Source organism: Hippocampus guttulatus, chromosome 9, assembly GCF_054856545.1.
Source record: "Hippocampus guttulatus isolate MCC_2025c chromosome 9, RoL_Hgut_1.0, whole genome shotgun sequence".
Lineage (NCBI taxonomy): Eukaryota > Metazoa > Chordata > Actinopteri > Syngnathiformes > Syngnathidae > Hippocampus > Hippocampus guttulatus.
The window spans coordinates 5531122-5554681 of record NC_141269.1 but is presented as its reverse complement, the minus strand read 5'-3'; the positions used below and the strand labels follow the sequence as shown (position 1 = coordinate 5554681).

Here is a 23560-nt window from a genome sequence, read left to right as displayed (position 1 = left end):
AATTTGTTTGAAAATCAAAGGTGAATTTTTACCAGATTTTTGGCGCTCCCTTGGCATCTGCCTATCAGTCCTATTTGGGTGAGGCGCCCCTGATTGCATTTAAACTTCTGTGTACAACCATGTTCCAACACACGGATGTGGTGAGGTTGACTGTGTTCGGCCCCAAATGACTACATACGCCCCTGGACAGATGTTTTGACAAGCTCCCCCCTCCCTTACTCACCCACCCCCGGTCTCCACCCAGGCAGCCTCTTCTTCCCTCATCACCGCCCCCCTGGATCCTCAGTTGACCAGCGTCGCAAGAGAGCGTCGCTCCTGCGCCCGGCAAATCTTCGTCTTACCTCCTCTCCCTCATCGCCTTTCTCGACTTTATTCGCCACGACAAGGTTTTCTCGAGTGAAAACTACTTGCGCACCTTGAACCAGCCCGCACGGCCAAAGGACCTGTTTTTTTTTACCCCACCACCACCTCCGGACTCAAGCCAAAGCAGTGGATGATGTTGCGAGAAATGTGGCAACTACGCGTTTGATTTTGTTGTCATTTGTGCCTTCGCTCCGTGTTGCCTTTTTTGGGAGGGGGGAAAGGCTGGGAATCATCTTGAGACGAGAGGAGGGTGTCTGCCCCAAGACATTTTAGAGGTAAATCGCTCATTGACACGCTACACTCAGCTGCTTTAAAAACGCTCCCAAACGCCCAGACGAGACTGACGACGTTGTCATGAAATGCTAAATGACCGTCGATCCTAGTTTTCTGTCTTTATTTCTGCAGTTGAGTGCGTAATTTCTGGAGTGGCAGCAGCTCGAAATACCTGAAATTGTCACTAATGCTGTTTTATAACCCGAGCGCATCTATTCATTCATTGACGTGTTCATATTCACACAAATCTGCTCCAGGCTGTTTTTTTAACCACCCTCAGCGCTTATTTTGAAAATATTGTATATACAGTATATTTTTAGAATTTGTTATTTCTATTTTTCCCTGCACATTTAACATCTAAATATATGAAAACATCAGAAGAAGGCTGTTTTATTTCTAGTTCTCCACACGTGACTATTATTTTGAAAATATTATTGACTTTTTACAGGTATTCAATAAATATTTTAGTTTTGTTATTTTCCATACATTTCTTTAAAAAAATAATATTAAGATTAAAATCTAAATTTACATTTAGCAGCAGCATTTTTGGGATTAATACACTTCCTAGATTACTGATATAAATTATGATTTTATTTTATTATTTAAAATATATGAACCTAAAAATCTTAAAATAAAAATCTATGAGTAAAATCGAAAAACACATTTTTCTTCTTGATGATTTCACCATTTTTAATTCAAATTTCTATGTTGACTTTTTAAAATGATTGAATCTTTGCAGGGTTAAAATATATTCTCCTAAAGGAAAAACAAAGATCTATGAAAATTGTTCCTTGTATCATCTCTTTCAACTGTTTACATTTTCAGTTATTATTTTTTCAATCATTATGTTAACTTTATTACTGTAAATATAGCGACATAGAAAAGAAAGCATTTCATGAAAAACAAATCTAAATATAAAGTATGGAAAAAAATGATGAAGAAATATTCTTCAAAGAAGAAAAACAAATCTTACACTCATAACACTAATACACTAATATAATGGTAGCACACTGGGTTTTTGACAATAAAACAATGTCAAGTTATTGTACTGGAATTGTAAATGTGACAATTTTAGAGCCATTTATATGATGAGCAACAGCGTGGTGCACTAGTGGTTAACGTGTCCGTCTCACAGTTCTGAGGTTCGGAGTTTGGACTTCCTATGCGGGTTTTACACATTCTCCACATGTCTGGGTGGGTTTACTGTGGATACTGTAGCTTTCCCAAAACATGTTAAGTTCCCTAAATGACTCTTAATTGTTCATAGGAATAGATTTGTGCTTGATAAATCACCAATAAGCGTTTTCCTACAAAAGTATTTGTGGGTGCACTGGATTGGATTTGAATCATGATGGATTGCAACCCGACTGAAGCAAACTGCTCAGCTCTGAAAAGTCAAACTACATCCACGCTGTGGCACAACCCCCTCGGGTATCATTGTTCTGACGACACTATGATGGAAAAAGGAGTTCAGAACATTCGATTGGCCATTCCTCCACCTTTCACCTAGCTGTCCTGATAAAAAACTCCCGTACACCACCGCCCGGCCACAGTGTGGAAACTACACCTAAATCCGCCCTGAATTCCCGCAAACTCTCCAGTCACCAACCTTAACTCCCCATCTCCACCTCAAACACGACTCACTCGGGTTTCAAGACCCACTGGGGCCCCAAGAGGCGGGGCTGTTTCATCCTGACTGTCCTTGCCAGATTTTTTTTTTCCCTCGTTGTGATGGTTGACGATGGCGGTGGTTTCGTAGCCTAATGTGAGGCTTTTCTGTGCTGTTGACGGCAGCAGGTTGCAGCCTCGTTGCATCATACTGTGGATTCGGAAAGGTCAGACTCGAGTCTTTTTCCTGTTCTTGGGTGCGTCTTGCATAAAAGCCCCTTTCCACCCACACTGTCTGATGCAGGGTGGAGGGCTGGGAGCTGCTCACAAACACAGTTAGGGCCACAACTATTTGGACAATGGCAGTGTATACCACTATAGAGGATTTGCATTGGAATTCTTTCCCCTGTAATTTAAAACAGGGCATGCCTGTCACATGCCAGTTAGTCTGTTAAAGCGATGTTACAATACAGTATATATCAAAAAAAAAAAAAATCAGTCAGTGAGCGCTGTAGCCTGGAGTCCGATCTGAGTTTCCTCCCCAGAGATCCTTTGCCGCCTTCGCTCGCTGCTATATGGCAGCTTGTATTGCTTTCCATCAATTGCTCCATTGCCTTCGTCTTTGAAACACATTTCATTTCTTTGCTCTTCAAAAAGTCTTTCCAAAACGTGTCGCGCCGTCCTATCCGTTTTGTAGCATTTGTCTGAAGTTGAGTATCGCGAGCATCTCGCCACACCTTGGCAGCCATACCTACCTGTCACATTATACTGCCCCCTCAGTGTGTGACCCTTGATGTGGAATGCTTTGGATTGGTTAAATTGCTCTTGGTTCCATCTGTCCGGTCAATCAGACTTCAGAAGATTGGAAAGATTTTTTTCCACGTTGCAACCATGCATGACAATGATATGATGCCATTATCCAGAGTATTCTAGACTTAACGTACTTGGGTCCCTTTACATATAAACATCTCAACTCCTCTTTTAGATCATTAGTACGGTACTGATTTCAGTCGTTCTACGCAGAGGATAAAGAGTAGGAGCATTTCAGCCATTGCTTAATGGGTTAAAGCACAGGTGTCAAAGTCAAGGCCAGGGGGCCACATCTGGCCCGCCGCATCATTTTATGTGGCCCATGAAAGCAAATCAAGCATGTGAAGTTCCATGATGCTTACTAAAGTCTGAACCAAAATTTCAAATTGTCATATGTAATCCACAACAACAGTCATTATTCTTGACTTCTGATTTTAAAACTAGTTATCCATCAATTTGTTGTGCGCTGTGTATGCAATATGTTTCCCCAAATTCATAACAACCCTCCAAGGGAAACGGTAACGACAATGTGGCCCACGACAAAAATGAGTTTGACACCCCTGGGTTAAAGCATCACAACATAGATGGTAATTAGCATTAGCATTAAGCTAGCAAGGGGTTACTAAAGGCAGTTATTAAGCACACAAGGTGTAATTCTCTTTGTTTTCTGTTTAGTTTGACAGTAAACGACAACCGAGAGTGGCATGAAACACTGTGCAGCCTGTTTTTAATGAATTATTCACTATTTGTCAAACAGCTCCTGATTGTAAAGTGTGTTGATTTGAATTCACTGCCACATACAGTGCTATAAGTCAATACAAAAATCAGTCAAACGACGGCTCGTATCTTGGAAAACGTGTACATTGAGTCACTCGTATCTCAAAGCACCGCTTTATTTTGAAGGGAAGGCTCTTCATCCAGTGTAGATGTCCACTGTGGTCATCCAGGCCATTGTCGCTGAGCTCACCAGCTCGCTTATGATTGGCAGGGCCTGCCTCTTTTCTATTTTATTCCAAGGGTATTTAAGAAGGGTTGAGGTGAAGTTCCTCTACACTACACTCATCCAAGCATGCCTTCATGGAACTTTAAAAGGTCTCCCTCTAACTGCTCACCCAAAATTGAAGGGGTGCTATTGTCCAATATGTCTTACAAAAATGAATAGGTAAAGGGAACAGATTACGAAAATAGGCTTGAATACAAATAGTTGTGTTGCCTTTGAAGTGCCTGCCTACCCATCAAGGTGGGAAATTAAACTGCCGAGCACAGGATATCTTTTGTGAGCAGTCTAGTTCACCTTGACAGACACTTACCAGTGAGATCCAGCCCGCTGTTGCGCATACACTTGCCGGCAAACTCATGAAAGGCAGCATGCGAAGCCTCTAATAGCAAAGCTCAGGTTATCCTCTGGACACCGTTGTCGTGAAAAGGAAGGGCATCCGGTGTGAAAACTGTGCCAAACATATGCGAGTGGCGTGCTGTGGCGACCCCTGAAAGTGAATAGTTGCTTCTTCTTAGAAAATAGTTTGGATTATTTTACAATCCAACAAGTTGGGTTGGTCTCTTTTTTTTTTTTTGTACCCAATTTGAGTTATTTTTGACCCAACTGTCCTTCGAGCGCATGAAATAAACAAAAGTTGAATTTCAGTTGTAATACAGTACGGCGGTGACGCTCGCCTTCTTCCTCCTTAACTTTCCTCACTGTGTTGCCGGCTGTTGACTATCACTGGCTGGCTGTTTGTACATGATAAGTTCAGCGGGTTCAGAGCAGCCATAAAAGCACGGCTTGCCCCAGCAGCAGCAGCAGGGGCAGGAGTGAGCTGGTCCTCCATGGGAGGGGAGCACAGGGTAGGAGGCGGCGGAGCAGGCGGCCTCCCCTGGTTCTCCTCCACATGCAACGCTATCCCTCTTGCTTTTGCTTGGCTCCCTGCTTGGCTGCGGTATTGTTTCTGGGCGCAGCCCTGCACCAGACATTCATTTTTCTCCTCTTAGTATGCAACCACAAACCAACCGCTGGCTCCCCGCATCCATTCATCCCAGGAATGTCTTATTCACCTCGTCTCCCCGTCTCCGAACTGAAAGCTCGCATGCTCGGCGGTGCCAACATCTGCAAATAAGCAGACACATGTGCTCACACGCTTTTTTCGGGCGCGGAGCCGTGCCATCGTGCTCACACTGTTCGGCCAAACACGCACGCACGAAAGGCGCGACCACCTGCGAGGGTCCACGCAAGCACGCACACACACACACACACACACGCACACGCAAACACACGCAAACACACGCACGTGCACACGCACACGCACACAACCCTGCTTTTCTTCTCCCTTCTTTTCCATTATCCTCATGAGAACGCAGAGCCGAGGTCTTCTCTTCCAAACCAAACATAGAGAAAATTCCACAAACCCCACCCGACACAACGCCCCCCCCCACACCCAACCCCCACCACCACCCTCGTTTCTACCTCCCCTCCATCACTCCGACTCCCTCCCCCCTCCCGTCCCCTCACTGCCTGCCTGTTGCTTTCTTCTGGGGCTGCGTTTGAGGAAACAGGAAGAAAAAAATAAATAATCATTTGGTCTCCTCGTGGAGGATCTGTCAAAGTGAATGAGTGGAACGTGAGAAAGAAAGGATGGTAAACAAAGATGAAGTGTCACGCCGGACGGATCAGAGCGGAACCACAGCTTTGTTGCTCATGCCGTTTTTTTTTTCATTCTGCTTTTTAATTTTTTTTTTTATGGCAACGGTGATGATTTTGACGCTTTGGTTTGGTGTCTGCCTCGCACCCAGATGTGTCTTTTGCTACAACATCATCATCAAAATGCTTTGGCGGTGACAAAAAACAAACAAACATGTAATTTTCCTTTTTCAGTTTTCATGATTGTGATCGCAGGAAGTAGTTTTGTGAAGAAGGGTCAAAACATGCACTGTCGTTTGTGTAAAAATGCCAAGCAGTTAATCAACTTCAGATCGACAGTGCAATGTAGTAGAATGGCAATTTCAAACTTGCAAAGGCTGCATTTTTGTATATAAAGAAAACGGATATATTTCAGGCGGTCAGTCGGCTTTTCATTTTATAGATCCATCATCCATCCGTTATCTGAACCGCTTATGCTCTCTTGAGCTATATATATATCATTTGAGAGGAAAAAAAGAAGATTTGGAATGTGTATAGCCATTTTACTTATTTTAATTTTTTTTTTAATAATATGCCCCCTTTAACCCTTTCATGCACCATGTAAACTCATAACATGATAAGCTGTCCACTGTAGTAACCGCTGTCCCCGAAAGAGTTAAGGCAGCGGTCCCCAACCTTTTTTTGCCCCACGGACCGGTTTAATGTCAGACAATATTTTCAGGGGCCGACCTTTAAGGTGTGACGGATAAATACAACATTATATGACATGGTCTGCATGAAAATCGGTGGAATTTTCGAAACATAATAAGAAACACGAATCATGACACGAGGAACGTCCTATCTGGTCGCCTCTGGTTGCTATGGTAACATTTAAACGTGCCTTCAAAATCAGATGCACCACAAATACAAAGTGCGTGAAAAATACGACTCACCATCGCCGCATATTATGCAGAGTGGGCTAGGAGCGTGGGAATCTCCCGTTGAGATAAATACGTATCTTAAGTAGGACTCCTGATACTGTCCATTCAATGTAGCCTTCTTTTTCTTGAAAGGCTGAGGCTTCTCGTCTGTCTCCTGGCCTAGCCTTTTCTCCTTCCCCCAAAACATTTCTTTTTTTACTGATTTTGCTAGCTTCAGGGTTTCATTTTAGCGGTAACTTATCACGTGACAGAGAAGCGCGCCTTCTCCTGCGTCAAGAGTGACATACCGTTGACGGATATAACAGAGAATCCAATATTTTTTCAAAATAAAACTGATTCCGAAATCAATAAAATGGAAGTCATGTAAGTTCTTTAGTCTTTTTGTGCAGCCTGGTGCCAAATGACCCACGGACCGATACCGGTCCGTGGGCCGGGGTTTGGGGACCGATGGGTTCAGGTGCTGCTATCCTTACACATACTACATTATTTTGGTCTAGACCAGTGGTTCTTAACCTTTTTAGAGGTATCGAACTCAACAAGTTAATATGCACATTTGAAAAATAAATCTTTTTTTTTTCTTTTTTACAAATTCAAGATATAAAAAACCCGCATTTATTGAAAACAGAAAAAAAGTACATACAATTTAAAGAGAAAAGTATACTTTTTTATTTTTAATTGTATGACGGACTATCACGACAGTCACACGCTGACTACTAAGTGAACTAAATTTCTCACAGCACAGATTGGACAAGCAATGACATGTGATCATCTGCAGCCAGTGATGGCCAAGCGGGCGTGTCATAATTAATTAACATGTTGAGTCGCGTGTGTCTTACCCTCCATGGCAGAGGCTCCGTCGAACCCCTGAGACCGACTCATCGAACCCCTGCGGTTCGATCGAACCCAGGTTAAGAACCACTGGTCTAGACACCGAAAGTAATGTGGCTACTACAACCTCACATCTTTCATCTGCTCTGATAGACTAAAAAACAGCAATGGATGACACCCAGTGGGAGGAATAATAGAGGATCACTACAACACGAAGTAGCTCTACGGGATACCAAATGCCTGAATGTATGATTAAGGTCTTACGGAGCAGCAACATTTTCTCCAACAATGTCAGTTAGGAATCTTCATTGTTTGCTTGAAGTGTTTGCTTCCTCTTCTCTCAACTCTCTTTCAGTATTCTGTTATTACAGACTGAAATGAGTCTGCCGTTTTCCATCGTTACGCGGTACCCACCTTGACCTTCATCCACCAAGCATTTCCATCACCGAGGTTCATACCAAATTGTGATTTTTATTTTTTATTTTTTGGCATACCTGCAATTCACATTGATGTGGTTTGACTTTCCCGTTGGTTTCAATGGTATTTCCACATCGAGTTGATTATTTGTCTCTATTTTCAAGTGGCACAGTTGAGCTATGTGTCATGGCAAGAAAAAAAAAGCTGATGTATCGGTTATGCTGTAGCTCTTGTGAATTGCAAAAATCCGCAAATAATTGACGCGGTCCTAAAAAGTAATTGCCTATATTTGCCACAAGATGGCACCAGGTTATTTGAAATGGAGATTGGTGTTCCGTTTGGATTGATTTACTGTTCCCGGTTCACAGTCCCACAATTTTGCAGATTTTAGTTTTGTCCAGTCATTTTTACTTCAATTTTGCCCTTAATTTTGGGATGTAATTCCACTTTTAGCCACCAGGTAGCGGGACACAATTGTGTTGAACACTGCAAACTTGAAAGATGAACAGAACACAGAAAGTGTTTCAAGATGAGCCACATTTTTGCTGACGAGATTTGGAAGAAATCATTGAATGTTTCCATCCTCTATCGTCCTGCATTTAATGCCTACAGAAAGAAAAAGTTGAAGGTTCATTTCGTAATGTACAATCTTTGGCCATGATTATTAATGTATATAATGAGATCATTAGTTTAGGGGAAAAAAATGCTAAATTCATTCAAAACACAATATTTTTTTCTTGTCCACTGCTCTTCTTAATTTCTCTCAATATATTAAATATTTTTGAAATGGTTTAAAGACCTTGGATTATCGTAGAATTTTTATAGTGAATAACTGAGGATGGGCTCCAATGAATTCGGTCAGAGATTCTGCAAACGCCAAAGCACACAATACTGGATTGTTGACTCGTGTGTACTTGGATGCACACGCAGTCGTATCTGATCTGTGTCATATGAAATCTGCAATGAAAGAGAACACAAGGGAAGGATAGGATCACCTTTCTTTTCGGCAACAACCATTGAATCCGAATTGGGAACTGAGATCTGCGGTGGCTGTGAAGCCATCTTAGAAGAAATGAAAAATTCCCGGTGAATTAAAATGTATGATTTAGTCAAATCTTCTCGCCTTGTTATTTGATGGAGGCATTTTTGCTCGTTTCCCTCTTTGAATCCCCAAACGACAAAAAAGACCGAGAGCCGACACGACAGCTGGGATTGCTTATTATTTACTGGCGCATGCTCTCTGAGTGGAAACAAATTGGGTGAATCTGCTCGGCGCTGAGGAATGTGAAGCGCCACAGTGTCTTTTTTTTTTTTTTTTTTTAGGGGAGTTTGGACGACAAAAGAGTGAAACAGAAAAGGTGGAAAGCGAGCGCGAGATTGTTTTTTTCTGCTGCGCTGACCACTCTTGACCTCGTCTGCCTCCCCTACAGCAAGCTTTTTTTTCCCTCTCTACCTTTGCCGCTTCTTTATCCTCTCCATCTTTAGTCTTTCTCCTCGCTCTTTCAAAGGCAGCCGGGGGGATGAAAGGCTAGAGGGGAGTTGGGGAGTGAGGGAGGGGGTGTTTGGAGGGGGGGGGGTGGATCTGTTGCTCTGCTGCTGATGAGGAATTACAGGGAGGGAAAAGCAGAGAGGAGGGAACGCTCTCTGTGTGTTGACCTTGTCCCGCTGCCAAGTGGCGGGATGTTGGCGGCGTGCAGGAGAGAGGGGTCGGGGCGGGCGGGGGGGGGGGGGGGGGGGGGTGGTGGTAATAGCGGGTGGGGGGTTAAAAGCATTGGGAGAGAAGAGAGGACGCTCGCAAGTGGAAGGGCGGAAAACAAGTGTTAATTTGAAAATCTAATCTGGCTGAATTGGTGTGAAAACAAGACTCCAACAAAGCGCGACATCATTTTGACTTGTGTCCATCAAACAAAAGTATCGCTCGGTACAATGCACAGATTTGGTTTAGGCCGCATCATAGGGATGGGCATTTGACGATGGAAAAAATATGAATCAATTTTGTGATTGTTATTATATATATATATATATATATATATATATATATATATATATATATATATATATATATTTGCTATAATCGGGCAGCTTGAGTACATTGTAGATTTTTTTTTGCGTTGTACTTATATGGCAGATTATTCGCAGTATTTTGCGGTGATTATTTTTTCCACACGGATTGTTACTGCAGACTCAGGCAGGAGAAAAGAGTGACGAAGAATTTCCAAAGTTTGGGATCATTTCACGCTGAAGAAAAAGAAGCTAACGTGAAATGTGCTGATTGCAAAGCGATAATTGCATGTCGATGGCAAAGTAAACATGGCTAACTTTTTTCTTTTTTTCTAATATAGTTTACCACCGCAAGTTGCAGCGAATTGTAAATTATAACAGGTGGTTAGGATACCGGGAAGACGGACACTGCCATTGGTGTACTTTCAATTACTTTAGTGAACAAACAGTGACAGTCGATTTTTTTTCATTCTCTTTACTACACTGCTTCCAGTATGTGGATGTGAATTTTTTTCTTTTTTCTTTTTTTGAGGCTAATCAGTTTTCAGCTTCCATGTGCTGTTATGTCCATCAAATCTGCCCAGGGTCTTTAGAATCAGTACCTATGGCCAGTGAAACTTAGACTCTACAGTGGAATGTTGATTTGACGGACCTGGAAAGTCACAGACTCCAATCAAATGTAATGGAAAGAACCGATATTAGCTTAGCATTGCCAAAGACGCGCGGCTCAAAATTAGCATGCCGTAGCTACATTTTTTTGTCTTTATTTTCAATAATTTTCTACCGCATTGTGTTTTTAGGCCACAAAAAAATACAAAAATAGTTATTTTTGTAATGGATTGCGGGGTTTTAGGCCATGAAAAAAAAAGGTACATCTATATACCAATCACATTGAAAAATTGCCTCTTGGATTTGAATCTTCATAGGTGACCTTCGTATTACACAACACTTTACAGTTGCATCTGTACTTTAAGACAAGTAGGACAAAAGGGTTGCGTGTGCTGTTGATTGTTCTCGCCTCATTGCAGCCACCCCCAACCTAACATTTGCGAAATGATTTGCACTCTCCAAAAAAACATCATCATCTCTCTTTTTGCGGGGAATGGTTCCACCCACTCCTCCTTCAAAGACCCCCCCCCCCCCCCCCCCCCCGCCTGCCCCGCCACCCCACCCAAGCGATGAATGCGGCGGCTGGTGCAGATTGCCGGCTGCTTTGGCGGAGTTGCATCACTCTGCGCCTTCGGGACGTAACATGTAATGATCCATTTAGGAATTCTGAAGCCCCTTTTAAAAAATATAATTTCCAATTGTCATTTGTTGTTGAATTCCGCACAAAGTACACGTACAATTTGAATGTGTCGAGCAAGCAGTTGTTATGTTTTGGTAAGGATCTAAATATAGCTCAAGGGATACAAATGTATTTCAACTGCACTTGCACTGGGGTCAAGTGCAGGGTCAGTGGTTCCGTTTTATACGTACTGCATGTTTACATTGTTGAAACATTGTGAAGGGTGCAGGTACATTATCTTTTCTCTTTGTGCCATGCAATGATGTCATACTATTGACACAGCTAGTGTCATCCTGCGGTGGATGACACACACACACACACACACGCACACAGATTGAGCTTTACGGTTCCAAACTGTACCATCCGCATCCGTTGTTGGTGGTGTGGTCAGGGGAAACCCGCAATTCTCCATGCCGTACGCTTTCATCCATTGAGTCCTGGAAATCCCTCTCTTTGACCAACTATACACCATTTTCGTGTTTTTGTCGACTGGAACGCAGATGCGTGCACACATACAACCCTAACTGCTGTGACCACCAGTTGCAGTTTTAGTCCGCGCTCGATATTTTCCCATGGACAGACCACAGTCTCAAAACCAAGTCCCCTGTGATCTTCAATTGAGTTTTGCAAAACTAGACAGGGATCCTCATTTACTTGTTTTATTTTTATTTATTTTTGTCCCAAGAGGTCTAATTCCAAGATAGATGTATTGCATGACTTTAAATTAAAAATAATGATAGCAAACAGTGGCGTGCAAAGGCCCGGGCTCCCACAGGGCAAGGGCCCCAGAAATTCACCTGCGAAAGGTGCATCCCGGATGATCGTTGAAGGTTTATCAAACGATATAAAGGAGGACCCGTTGGGGACAAAGGTTGTATGAAGGAATAAGGGCAATCTTATTATGGCACTTAAATTTCAAAATCATACGTCTGCAAACCCAATCTCCTGACGCCACGTTGATGGAAAAACGCGACAGGGTATCTGTAAGGGGGCATACAGCGTAATTTTCAAAATCTTCTCTCTGCAAGTTCAGTTAAAGGGAGTTTTGCTTCTTTAAGATCTGTGTCATTTTGTCCAAATCAAGGCAGTGAGCCCTCCACCCCCACCCCCACCACCACTAAAAATTAGGAGTCGACATCCTTCCCTCATTTGAGTGATGGAGCGTCTTATTTGACTCTTCCCTTCCGCTACGGGTGCTGCGCCTTGAACAAAATCAAAGGAAGTAGAAAATGAAAAATCAAGGAGAGGAAAATGTTGCCGGGACAGACCGAATGAAAGCAGGCGAGGTAGGCTCTGCTGGAGGACCGGGAGAGGAAAACCACAGGAAGGAGTGTGATGGAGGGAATTGGGGAAAGGGAGAGGGGGAGAGAGGGAGAGAGGGAGAGGGAGAAAGTCAATAGAAGGCGAGGAAGAGGCCACATCAGGGCTCCATGGAAGGTTTCCTGTATGTGCATATGTATGTATGTAGCACAGACAAAAACACTCTCTCTCTCACACACACACACACACACACACACACACACACACACACACACACACACACACACACACACACACACACACACACACACACACACACACACACACACACACACACACTTCAAATCACTTTTTGATAAAACCGTCAGTCTGACCTGACAGTAGTAATTAGCAAAAACGATTTGTGTCTGAGTGCATTTTGCACCGGTATCCTCTACAATGAGTTTTAATGGGGAAGTTAAATCCATCCATCCATCCATCCATTTTCCGAACCGCTTGATCCTCACTAGGGTCGCGGGGGGTGCTGGAGCCTATCCCAGCCATCTCCGGGCAGTAGGCGGGGGACACCCTGAATCAGTTGCCAGCCAATCGCAGGGCACACAGAGACGAACAACCATCCACGCCCACACTCACACCTAGGGACAATTTAGAGCGTCCAATCAGCCTGACATGCATGTCTTTGGAATGTGGGAGGAGACCGGAGCACCCGGAGAAAACCCACGCAGGCCCGGGGAGAACATGCAAACTCCACACAGGGAGGCCGGAGCCGGAATCGAACCCTGTCTGCACTGTGAAGCCGACGTGCTAACCACTGGACTACCGGGCCGCCGGAAGTTAAATCAACCATTCAAAAATGAGCCATTTTGGCACTTGCTGTCGACTGAAAATGACATCACAGTGCCCAAGGGCTTAGCTTGCCAACGTCACATGACACTTAGGCACTGTGATGTCATTTCCAGTCGACAGCAAGTGGCAAAATTGCTGCCTCTTGCGATGGATGAACACGGGTGGATTTTTCTGCTATATTCATATTCCACAAATGCAATATGGATCAGAATGGCGTGTTTAGACCAGCGGGAGAGCAGAGCACATATTACTGTAAAGTACATTTTTGACTCGACTTTCCTATAAAGAAACCACCAGGACCGAGGAAAAACAACCAATCAGAGACAGAAGCTGTGAATGCCCAGGCACACTGATAGCTGGCCCTGCAGCCTCACGCTGACCCGTTAGTTGGGCTTTCGGGGTTTTGCTGAAACTGTAGCGGAAAATCCACCCATGAGTGAAGTGAGGCTATGTGCAAATCTTACGAGCAGTTTTAAAACCCTAAACCCCCCACACCCCCCTGTAAGTCCAATAACAACTTATTTTTACTTTGCCTCCACTTTCAGAGGGGTCATCCAGTCTTTTCATACTGTGTGTATGTAGATGTACGTTATGTGTGGACTCATGGGCGTACCTCGGTGTAATTGTATGCACGTGCAGTGCGTGTGTGTGTGTGCGTGTGTGTTTGTGTGTTAACTAATGAAAAGTCCCTGGTCTCCGACATGTGTTTAGAATCTCTACCATACAGCATGTATGTGCGTGAGAGGGTGTTTTTGTAGGCAGGCAAGAGATCCATAAGAGAGTCTGGGCATGCTGCCACAAATATAAGGTCATTGAGGGAAAAAGTGGTGGAGGAGCTGCAGGAGGTTGGATGTGGTGGTGCTGTTACGCTGTTGTGAGGGGCGGGGGCGGGGGTGGGCTCACGTGGGGTTACGAGTCTGCCACTGTGATTTCAGGCCCTCAGTGTGCGTGCCTGCGTCCATATGGTCTTGCATGTGCGTGCTTCTACAATAACTACAATAACTCCAAATAGCTGCGTACATGTGTGTGAGAGAGAGAAAGAGAGACGACGAGACGAGGCAGAAGTCAATGAGTTTGCAGTGGAATGCGAAACCAGTGTGGACAGCCGTCAGACTGACTTCACTGTGGTTTAGCCTCTGCCTCGCACAACGTCAAGGGATCCCGCCTGTGATCGCGGGAACAATTATTTGGAGCGGGAAAATGTTCGCCCGCATCTGGAGAAAGATTAATAGAGAGATAAGCCGATCAATGGAAAGATTTAAAGATGCAGTGGTGGAATACTGGTCAACCTGCTAGAGGCCTTTTTTTTTATGCTGGATAGTCGTACAGTCAGTATTTTGGAATAGGCGTCACCAAAAAAAAAAAAAAAAAAAAAAAAAGGACCCACAAAGCCAAAGAAAAAGTGAAAACACTACCATCGCACTCTTAGCTTGTCATCACAAAAACACGAGTATACACCAGGGTCCGTTCGCGGCCTGTATATGTTTCATTTATGGACTGAAGGTGTAAATAAAGTGTGCGTTGTCCTAACTATGCGTGCAGCTGGTGCGCATTTCCTCACATGTTCCGTTCCGTTCATCTCCTGCAGATTACACCCCCATCCCCCCCCCCCCACCCCCTAGAGTGTCCTGTAAAGCACATAACTGCCTTTTGAGTCACTCAGCTCCAACAAGAATTCCTGCGCTTGAGTCAAGGAGCTGCTTTTTCACTCTTGCGCTCCCAGAATATCACATGACCCAGGATGGAAAACTACCATTTAGTAGCCTTAGTCAGTCCCCGGAGCACAGAAAGGGTTAGAACGCACTTACGCTATGATGAATCGCAGCGCCTCCAAAATACTTAACAGGCTGTAACGAAAACCAAATCAGAAAATCTGTTTAGCTTTAAAAGTGAGTGCGTTGGTACATACAAATGAGTCAAACTCGTAGAGCTTGACCGGGCCACAATCCGATCAAAATTATAACTTGGTATAGATCGGTTTGTTGTTGCTGATATATAATGCATACATATGTGTGTGTGTGTGTGTGTGTGTGTTTGTGAGAGAGAGAGAGTGAAAATGTGATTGCACAAGTGTGCACACCCTCCTGTAATTGGGGATGTTGCTGTGTGCCGGATTAACCAATCACATTTAAAATGGCTCTGTTCTAATCAAGTTCAGCCATTCTAATAAGCTTCTCTTCTTTCCCAGCTGGGCTGCTTGCATTACACATCATGTTGTCCTCGGACGAGCCGCTGGACCTCAAGCTTCCCTCGGGGCGGACGCGTTGTCCCCTCCGACTGGGAAAGCGGAGCTCGTCATCCATCTGCGCACCGCTCGGCATCCACCCGCGACCGCGCCTGATTTACACCACCTTCCCGTCACCGCCTTCCTCTCCAGGTAAAAGCCTCAACCAGAAGGGTCATTAGGATCCTAAGCAAAAACTAGATTTTCGGGCCCTCTACTTTTGCTCTCAATACAAATTTTCTCATCCCAACAAACTTTTTAATACAACTCCAGTCTCTGTTGACCTTTACTTGCTCTCGAGGCCCCCTCGTGGTTGCCAGGCCCTAAACAGGTGGTTATCGCTCATACCTTGGAGCACTCCTGGTCAAGCGTTATTGTTCTCGTTGACGCGTGATGCCACACTGCGCAAATTAGTAACGTTACCCTCCTAATGCAATCAGGTTATGAGCGGATTCTCTGTTCTTTGCCAGTAACCTAATCTGCTGAACTCGCTCAGTGGTCTCTCAGTGTGTTGTGTTCTCAAATAGAAATGCCTTGTCCCCCCCCCCCCACCCCCCTCCTCCTCCTCCCCCTCCCCACGCCCACATAGGTTTGTAACTGGCAGTATGTATCATAAGACGAGCTGACGCTGACTGACAAAGAAACCTCAGCAGAAATTCTTCATGTGACAGGCCAAGCTTTGTCTGTACCACAACAAAGAAATAAACAGGAGTGAGCTTCCATTTAAAAATGCTTACTCATGAGTATTTGGGCAAAACACACACACGCACACACACAAACAAAGCGCACTCACACACACAAAATAAATGATAGAATTACAATACAAAGTAAAATTATGATGGCAGGGCACTTCACAACAAGCGGCCGTTTGGTATTGGGAATAAAAATAAATCAATCAATCATATTTTAAAAGAGGCTCCGTAAATGTTTATGCCAAACCCAAGCAGGCATCATCATCGCTGCCCTCGTTCTGGCTTACACTGTCTCCCCCCATTCTAGATTCCCAGTCTCCATGTCATGAGCGACCTGGATCCTGCTTTACTCCCCCAGCCATGGACCTCAGCCTGTCGCCTTCCTCCAGACACGACTCCTCCCTTTCCCCGTCTCCCTCGTCCCCATCCCCCTCGTCCCCTCTCTCGCCTCTGGAGTCCCCCTACAGCAGCAGAAGCAGCGGCAGCCCTCGGCCAAACGCCTTCACACGGGTGAGTCCGGGTTACTGGCTGAGTCAAAATCACCATAAGGTGCCCTTTGGAACATTCCCATTGCGCAAAAAATTGTTGAGACGCTGCAAGTCCGGTTGATGCAAAATCCTCACAGGGAGAAACATAAGACGCAAGACTCTTAAGTAAACATTTCAACATAGGTAGGCGCTCGAATTGCCCCGGCGCTGTATAGTCTAGCTGCCAAGTCAGGGGAGGAACATGATAGGGGCATTTGTACACAAGTTATCAAAAAGTCATATTTCCATAATATATCTATTTTGACACATGGAAGTTGACAACATTGTTTTGTATCGACATCGCAGGAAGCGACGCTTCATCGAAGGGTGGAGGCTGACGCGTCACCTCCGCGCTATCCTTTTTATATGCCCATCGCAAGCCCACCGGCGGGGTACAGCTTCCCGTCTTCTCTTTTCAGTGGTCAGAAGAGGGACAAGCAAGCCACACCTGAACCCTCACTGGACGCTCAACTCGCATGCCGCTGGATGAAGGTAATTTCTATTTTATAATCATGCTCATAAACAACTTCGTAATAAGGTATCGTGAGCCTTGGCCTCGAGTACGTGAGCCCCCCGCCCCCAGCCGGAAAAAGAGTTCAGAATGACCTACTCTTATAATTTAAACCCTAAACATACTGTACCCTAAACAAAGTCGAACGTGTGATATTTGGAATCCGTTGGAACCGACTCGGTTTGTGTGTCCTGCAGTGCCACCTGCTGTTTGGGTCGCTACAGGACTTGGTGGACCACATCAACGACGCCCACGTCAAACCCGAAAAGGATTCTGGGTACTGCTGTAAGTGGCAGGGTTGTGCTCGCAACGGGCGGGGCTTCAACGCCAGGTGTGTTTGTATCTTCTGTTTTCATTCGGATTGTCTGTGTGTGTGTGTGTTTGTCAACTAGCAGGTACACTATTCTGCCTCAAGCTAACATTAGCTCACATGTTGAAGTACACCGTGGGTAAAGCACATGCTCACATATTCATGGCCATGTTTTAAATAAGTTTTATTTTCTTTAGGTATAAAATGCTGATCCACATCCGCACACACACCAATGAGAAGCCGCATCATTGTCCCACCTGCAGCAAGAGTTTTTCCCGTCTGGAGAACTTGAAGATCCACACGCGCTCCCATACAGGTGAGCTCCGCAAATTGTACAAAGGATAATTCCGGTTTGAATCAGAGAGGAGGGATACACGTTTCTGACATAACAGATTTGCTACAGCTTCCTTTTAATTAGAGGTTTTGTCTAAAATATTTAATGACATTATGTCAATATGAAGAAACTGATCGGTAATGACACAGGTGAACAACAAGAGAGAGAAAAAAAAAGCTTGGAATGAAAGTGTTTACGTTTCCAAATGATCACTTTTGTAACTTTCCAAGGAAATCATCACGTTTCAAGCCGGCCGGTTTCACACATTTTAAAGTATACATTATGTTACATATTCGTAAAGGTATTTTTTAAACTAAACACTATTGAGCTACATAAAACATGGGAGAAAAAATCCTGACAGTGATATACTGTATGTGAGATGTCTGAAAGCATTACGCATAAGAGTGTCACTTTCACACCTTAACATGCAATCAATATGACGGAAAAGTCATTGTCTATCCTACCATCCAGTCAGGGCTTCGTCAAGTAACGCATATGCCAATATCGCCCGACACACGTAATACAAACAGGAACGAGTCTAAAACATGTTTGACAGTGTGAAGAATTAAAAGAATGTTTTGTAAGAAAGGGGCTATTACGGCCCTCCTTTCGGCTGATTTTGCGTGAAAGGTGGGGCACGATCTCAATGTTTTTGTATTTTCCACTGTCCAGGAGAGAAACCTTACATCTGCCCGTATGAGGGCTGCAACAAGCGTTACTCCAACTCCAGCGACCGCTTCAAGCACACCCGCACGCACTACGTGGACAAGCCCTACTGCTGCAAGATGGCCGGCTGCCTGAAGCGCTACACCGACCCCAGCTCGCTACGCAAGCACATCAAAGCCCACGGCCACTTTGTTAGTCAGGAGCAGGGCGCCGCCCCAAAGGCGGGTCCTCTCGGAAACCAGGGGACGACTGACCCCGCCTCGACGGGGGGCACCCGGCTCATCCACCCGGGGGCGGCCGCGGCCCTCCTGGGCGGTTTAGGCACGACGCTGCCGCTGTCGGCGCTGTGCCACCCCCATGCGCCGCTCTTCTCCGTGGGAAGAAGAGGAGGCCTGGGCCCGCTCGGCCTGACGGACTCGCCGCTTTTTCACTTTGGACTATCGGCGGCGTCCGTGTTGGGGCTGAGCGCTCTGGGAAGGCTGCGCCGTGCCGAGGGCGACACCGAGCCAGAGGGGGAGGCTTTAAACCTGTCTGCGGAGGTGGCGCCCAGAAGAGGGGATCCCCTGTCCTGGGTGGTTGTCCCTCCGAGGGCACTCCTGCTCAAGCCAGCTGTTGTCAGCTAGGATGGTCTCTCTCTGTTTGGAGGCGGGGCGATGAGTGTAAGGGGTGGTCTGACGTGGTATTTTTACATCACTGACTTTTCCTGTTTACCCATATGGCCGAACAAATGACACAAAAAATCTTTCACTTGCGTGTGATAGTCAATTTCTAATACCGATTTGAAAGTAGTCATAAAAACAGGCTCCACAAGTGACCCACCCAATGTGACACAATCGCATGGATAGTGGTGACTACATGTGGGGGTTTAGGACCGAGCCATTATAACAACACAGAAATTCACGAGAAACTGACGCCCACCCAAAAGAAGTTTGGAATTGACAGTCGATGCCACAAGAGGGTGGCAATACACTTTGGTCTATTTGACAATGCTATGGCCTGACTTAGCCAAATAACACAAGGTGGGTTCCTCCCACCCGGTCATGAAAACATCCGCAAAAAAAGCACATTTGCATTTGCCCAACCACAAATATGCGTGGATTCGTTTTAATCCCCCAAAACAGGCAACGCAGTGTCAGGCCCAGTGTGTGACACAAATGCAGCCGTAAAGAAAGTGTAGTGCTTTCCATTGTCTGCTGACATTGCTGAAGGTATACAGTGCTTAACAAATGGAAAATGACAAGAGGTCATCAAAGTGCTCTCATTTGGACTCTTTCAATTTCCGCGAGCTCTTGACTTTACAATTTTGAACATGGATGAATCAAGCACAAACATTTATTTCTAATATTGTGTTATTTCTGACATCTGGATCAATTCATAATGAAATTTTCAAATATATATATTTTTTGGGGGCAATCTAGCGATTTGAATTTGAATCTTGTAGGCGATTTGGCATTTTTCAAACAAAAATGTCCCCATTCCTACTCAATTTCAGCTTTGGACCTTGAGACTTTTTTTGCATCCTTTTGGCTGCTGATCAATGAAACAGGTTTCAGAGGCTCATTTGTTCTAGCTCTCCTGGGTGGTGGTTAGAGACTCCTACCAATACCGATATTTTTACCAAGATAACAACAGTTTTCATGTACGTTTAGACCCTCCAAGAAGGCAAAGCATTTGTGTGAAGCAAACTCCAAAATACGATTTCAAGAGATTATCGTTTAGGTCCAAGAACATCTACATACGAGCGCATTAACCTGACGGATGCGTAGAAAACGGATGCCGTTCTAATCGTTTGCTAAGCACTGCAAATCTACGTACGAGAGAGGTGTAAACAGTCATTGCGGCCAAGAAATCAGCTGATGTTGAAAATCTGATTGTAATTCTTACTTTGCACTTTTATCATAATGAACCCTCTGTAAAAGAGAAATATTAAACGGAGGATGGGGAGCTTTGGAAGACTTTCATCCTGACGTCTTGCAGCGGACAATCGACGGCCTTTTCGCGTTCGACAAACCTCGCTGACGCTTCCGCTCGCCCGTATTTTAGCTTTAAACGAAAACGGGAATCAAGAGCGGGATTGCGCGACGGGGTGCAACCGGGAAACGTACAGTATAAGTTAACGTATGACTAAGTCGTTGTAGACTGCGGGTTCTACTAAGGGTGTATCTATCTTCAGGGAAATATATAGGCAAGCATAAAATGCTTTAACGTCAAAAAGATTTCAATACAGCGACATCACCTGTGGACAACAGTACAGGATTGGGCCGCGTCCCGGATCACCAAATAGTGGACTTTGGATTGTCAGGGGGAAAGTCCCTTTGGTCTACCCCTTGCACAAAGCTAAGTCTATAATAGCATGCTAGCATAAGTTTGGTGTGGAAAAGGAATGAATGTCTCAGGTGGGGAACACACATCATTTTAACTGATTTTTTGAAAGAAAATGAAGAGTGGACACATGAAGGGGGGAGGGGGGTGGTTAGTGGTGTGCTATTGCACTCTTAAAATTGCTGGGTCAAAAGTCATCCGAATTGGTTGAAATAGCCATCGCAGCTCCGCGTGAAAAAGGGACCGGGACAAATGCCGTTTTTATTTCTAACCCAGCACATTGGATTGAGGATTTGGCCTAGCACGTTGGGTTGAAATTCGAATTCAACAAGGGGGCAAAGCAACCTATACTGATAAGTTAAAAATACTAAGAAATGTCGTAGCATGTTAGCAGTATAGCTGTGGCTAAAAATCTGTGTTACCCGAAGCCACCAGCAATAATTGCTAAAATTGTCAGATTAATTTGATTTCCACTTCACGACACAAAATACTCAAATACAGTACACTCAGTTCATCCAACTCAAGTTCTGTGGTGCGCTCGAGATGACCAACACACAGAACCAAATCACCACTATTAAGTCCGATGAGGATTCGCGATCGTAAATATTGAACAGATCTGACATTTTGGTGAATCATTCGACTCGGTGTCGGACGCACATTTTGCCACTGGAAATACTGCGCGGGTTGAACACGCACGATGGTTGGCCCAGACCGTTTTTTCAAGTAGATCAGGGAGGGAGCAAAAAAAAAAAAAAGACTCTGAACACACCCCACACCACAGGATAATTACTCAGAATAATCTTTAGAGACCATTTGGCACTTGCTGATTTTGATCGGAAAAGATGGAACATTTCTACAAATTAAATCTGAATATTGTGCACCCAATTCAAAGATACATTTTGGTGAGCTTTCATTTTCCCTGCGCCGGTACTCTTGTCCACAGATTATGTGTATTTTAAAAATGAGGTTCGCGCAGCCTTTTGTGGGTCTTCGATGTTCTTTTCACAGTGACAGTGTGGCGTCAAAAACCGCAGCAATCGGCGGTTCTTTCTGCCCGCCTCCTGGCCACGTTAATCGTAGACAAAGATCTCCACGGGATCTGCCAATGTCTCCTTCGCCGAACGAGCGAGGAATGACTTCCGACAGTTCAACAAACAGGTCGCGCCCGTGCGACTGCCACATACTTGACTTGTTTCTAGTATTTTACATAGAGCTTAGAGAAGAGGAAGGCATTTTTACTTAAAAAAATAATAATAATAAAAAAAAAAACTTGGCTATTTTGCCAAGTCTGACAATGGCTACATGTGGCCTGTTTGTGTTGTGTTATATCTTAGTGAATATCTCTGACCTGTCCCAAATGTGCCTTGTGTTTCCAAAATGTATCGCACGGTATTTGAAAACATTGACGCAAAAAAAAAAAGTGTATTCATGTAACTTCTTTTGTGTAACTGTAACAATGACAACAGATGCGACTTGTGCATCAGGGCCACTGTGACATTTTCCAAATGACAATGACGGAATGTCAATAAAGACAAATATGAATGGTCTCTTTCTTCCCGTTTTAATTTTAAACTTAATATTTAACTTAAAAACTATAACTCCCCCTTTATTCTTTTTCATTTTATTAAAAAGAAACAGAAAAACTCTGCCACGACAATCGTCATTTGCCTATAAAATTGTTAGAAGTATACTACAGTATTACATAGAAACCTGATTAACATTAAAGAACAAAAGAAAGAAATGTAGTACAACTTATAGCGAAGAATAACTCCATTCACATCGATTTTTAGAAGAGAACCTAAACACAACAATACAACACCAAACAAAAATTAAGTAAACAATAAAAATACTCTAATTTTTTTTTTGGATCAAATTAATGCACCATTTGAACAATGTCACCATTCTGAAAACAAAATTAAACAAATCAATCAACGATAAAAAATCTAATTCAGTCCAGCAACATCAACTCAGGAGTACAATACATAAAACACTCCGACCTCCAAAATAAAAGCATTTGTGCTTTAAAAAAAAAAAAAATAATTATGAGATTGGCTAGATCACAGGTGTCAAACTCAAAGCCTGGGGGGCAGATCCAGCCCGCCACATCATTTTATGTGGCCCGCGAAAGCAAATCACGCGCGTCAACTTCTATGATCCTTGCTAAAATTAGTACTGAAATGTCAACTTTTAATATGTAACAAATAATGTCGAGATTTTGTGATAATCTTGTAACCCTGTTCACACTCACTCAAACAATGATTGAACAAACTATTGTCGTTAATTTGACTGATTTCAAAATTGGTAATCTATAAATACAGTTGAGTCGAGTTGTACAAGTAATAATAGATAAAAATATCATTAAATTTCACCGTCGTACCGAGCCAACGAAGGAAGATGCAACCCCAAACCGGCCCTGGAAAAAAATGAGTTTGACACCCGTGGTCCAGATCTGTTAGCAAAATGTAGGTTATTATTCAAAGATACATCCCCTTTCACATGTGCAAAAGCAGAACAGAAATACCAGAAAAAGAAGATCAGTTCAATTGTCCATATGTTAGTGTGGCCGTGTAACAGGAAATGGGGACACGCAATCATCGATATTCTAGCATGTCGACAGAAACACACCCTAAATGAGTGTCTTGAAACTTCTTCTGCCGGCCGCTTGATGCTTCCTGGAACTAAAATACTGTACTCATCGTGGCACCGGACTTGGCTCACCTTCCTC

The 23560-nt window shown here is 44.1% G+C and overlaps 1 protein-coding gene across 1 annotated transcript; it reads left to right on the top strand.

Moving 5' to 3' along the window:
* The first annotated feature begins 301 nt into the window (after positions 1-301).
* Positions 302-22381, top strand: LOC147200018 (zinc finger protein GLIS2-like). The gene is made up of 7 exons (XM_086120995.1): positions 302-638; positions 15438-15626; positions 16473-16675; positions 16999-17184; positions 17401-17534; positions 17711-17829; positions 18520-22381. Exons 2-7 carry the CDS (start codon positions 15461-15463, stop codon positions 19134-19136), a joined length of 1425 nt encoding a protein of 474 aa, XP_085977121.1. The 5' UTR covers positions 302-638; positions 15438-15460; the 3' UTR covers positions 19137-22381.
* The last annotated feature ends 1179 nt before the right edge of the window (positions 22382-23560 follow it).

Coding starts and splice junctions, on each gene's coding strand:
- LOC147200018 (XM_086120995.1), top strand. CDS start 15,461: ATGTTGTCCTCGGACGAGCCGCTGGACCTCAAGCTTCCCTCGGGGCGG. Junction 15,627..16,472: donor GTCACCGCCTTCCTCTCCAG/GTAAAAGCCTCA, acceptor CCCCCATTCTAG/ATTCCCAGTCTCCATGTCAT. Junction 17,185..17,400: donor TCGCATGCCGCTGGATGAAG/GTAATTTCTATT, acceptor TGTGTCCTGCAG/TGCCACCTGCTGTTTGGGTC.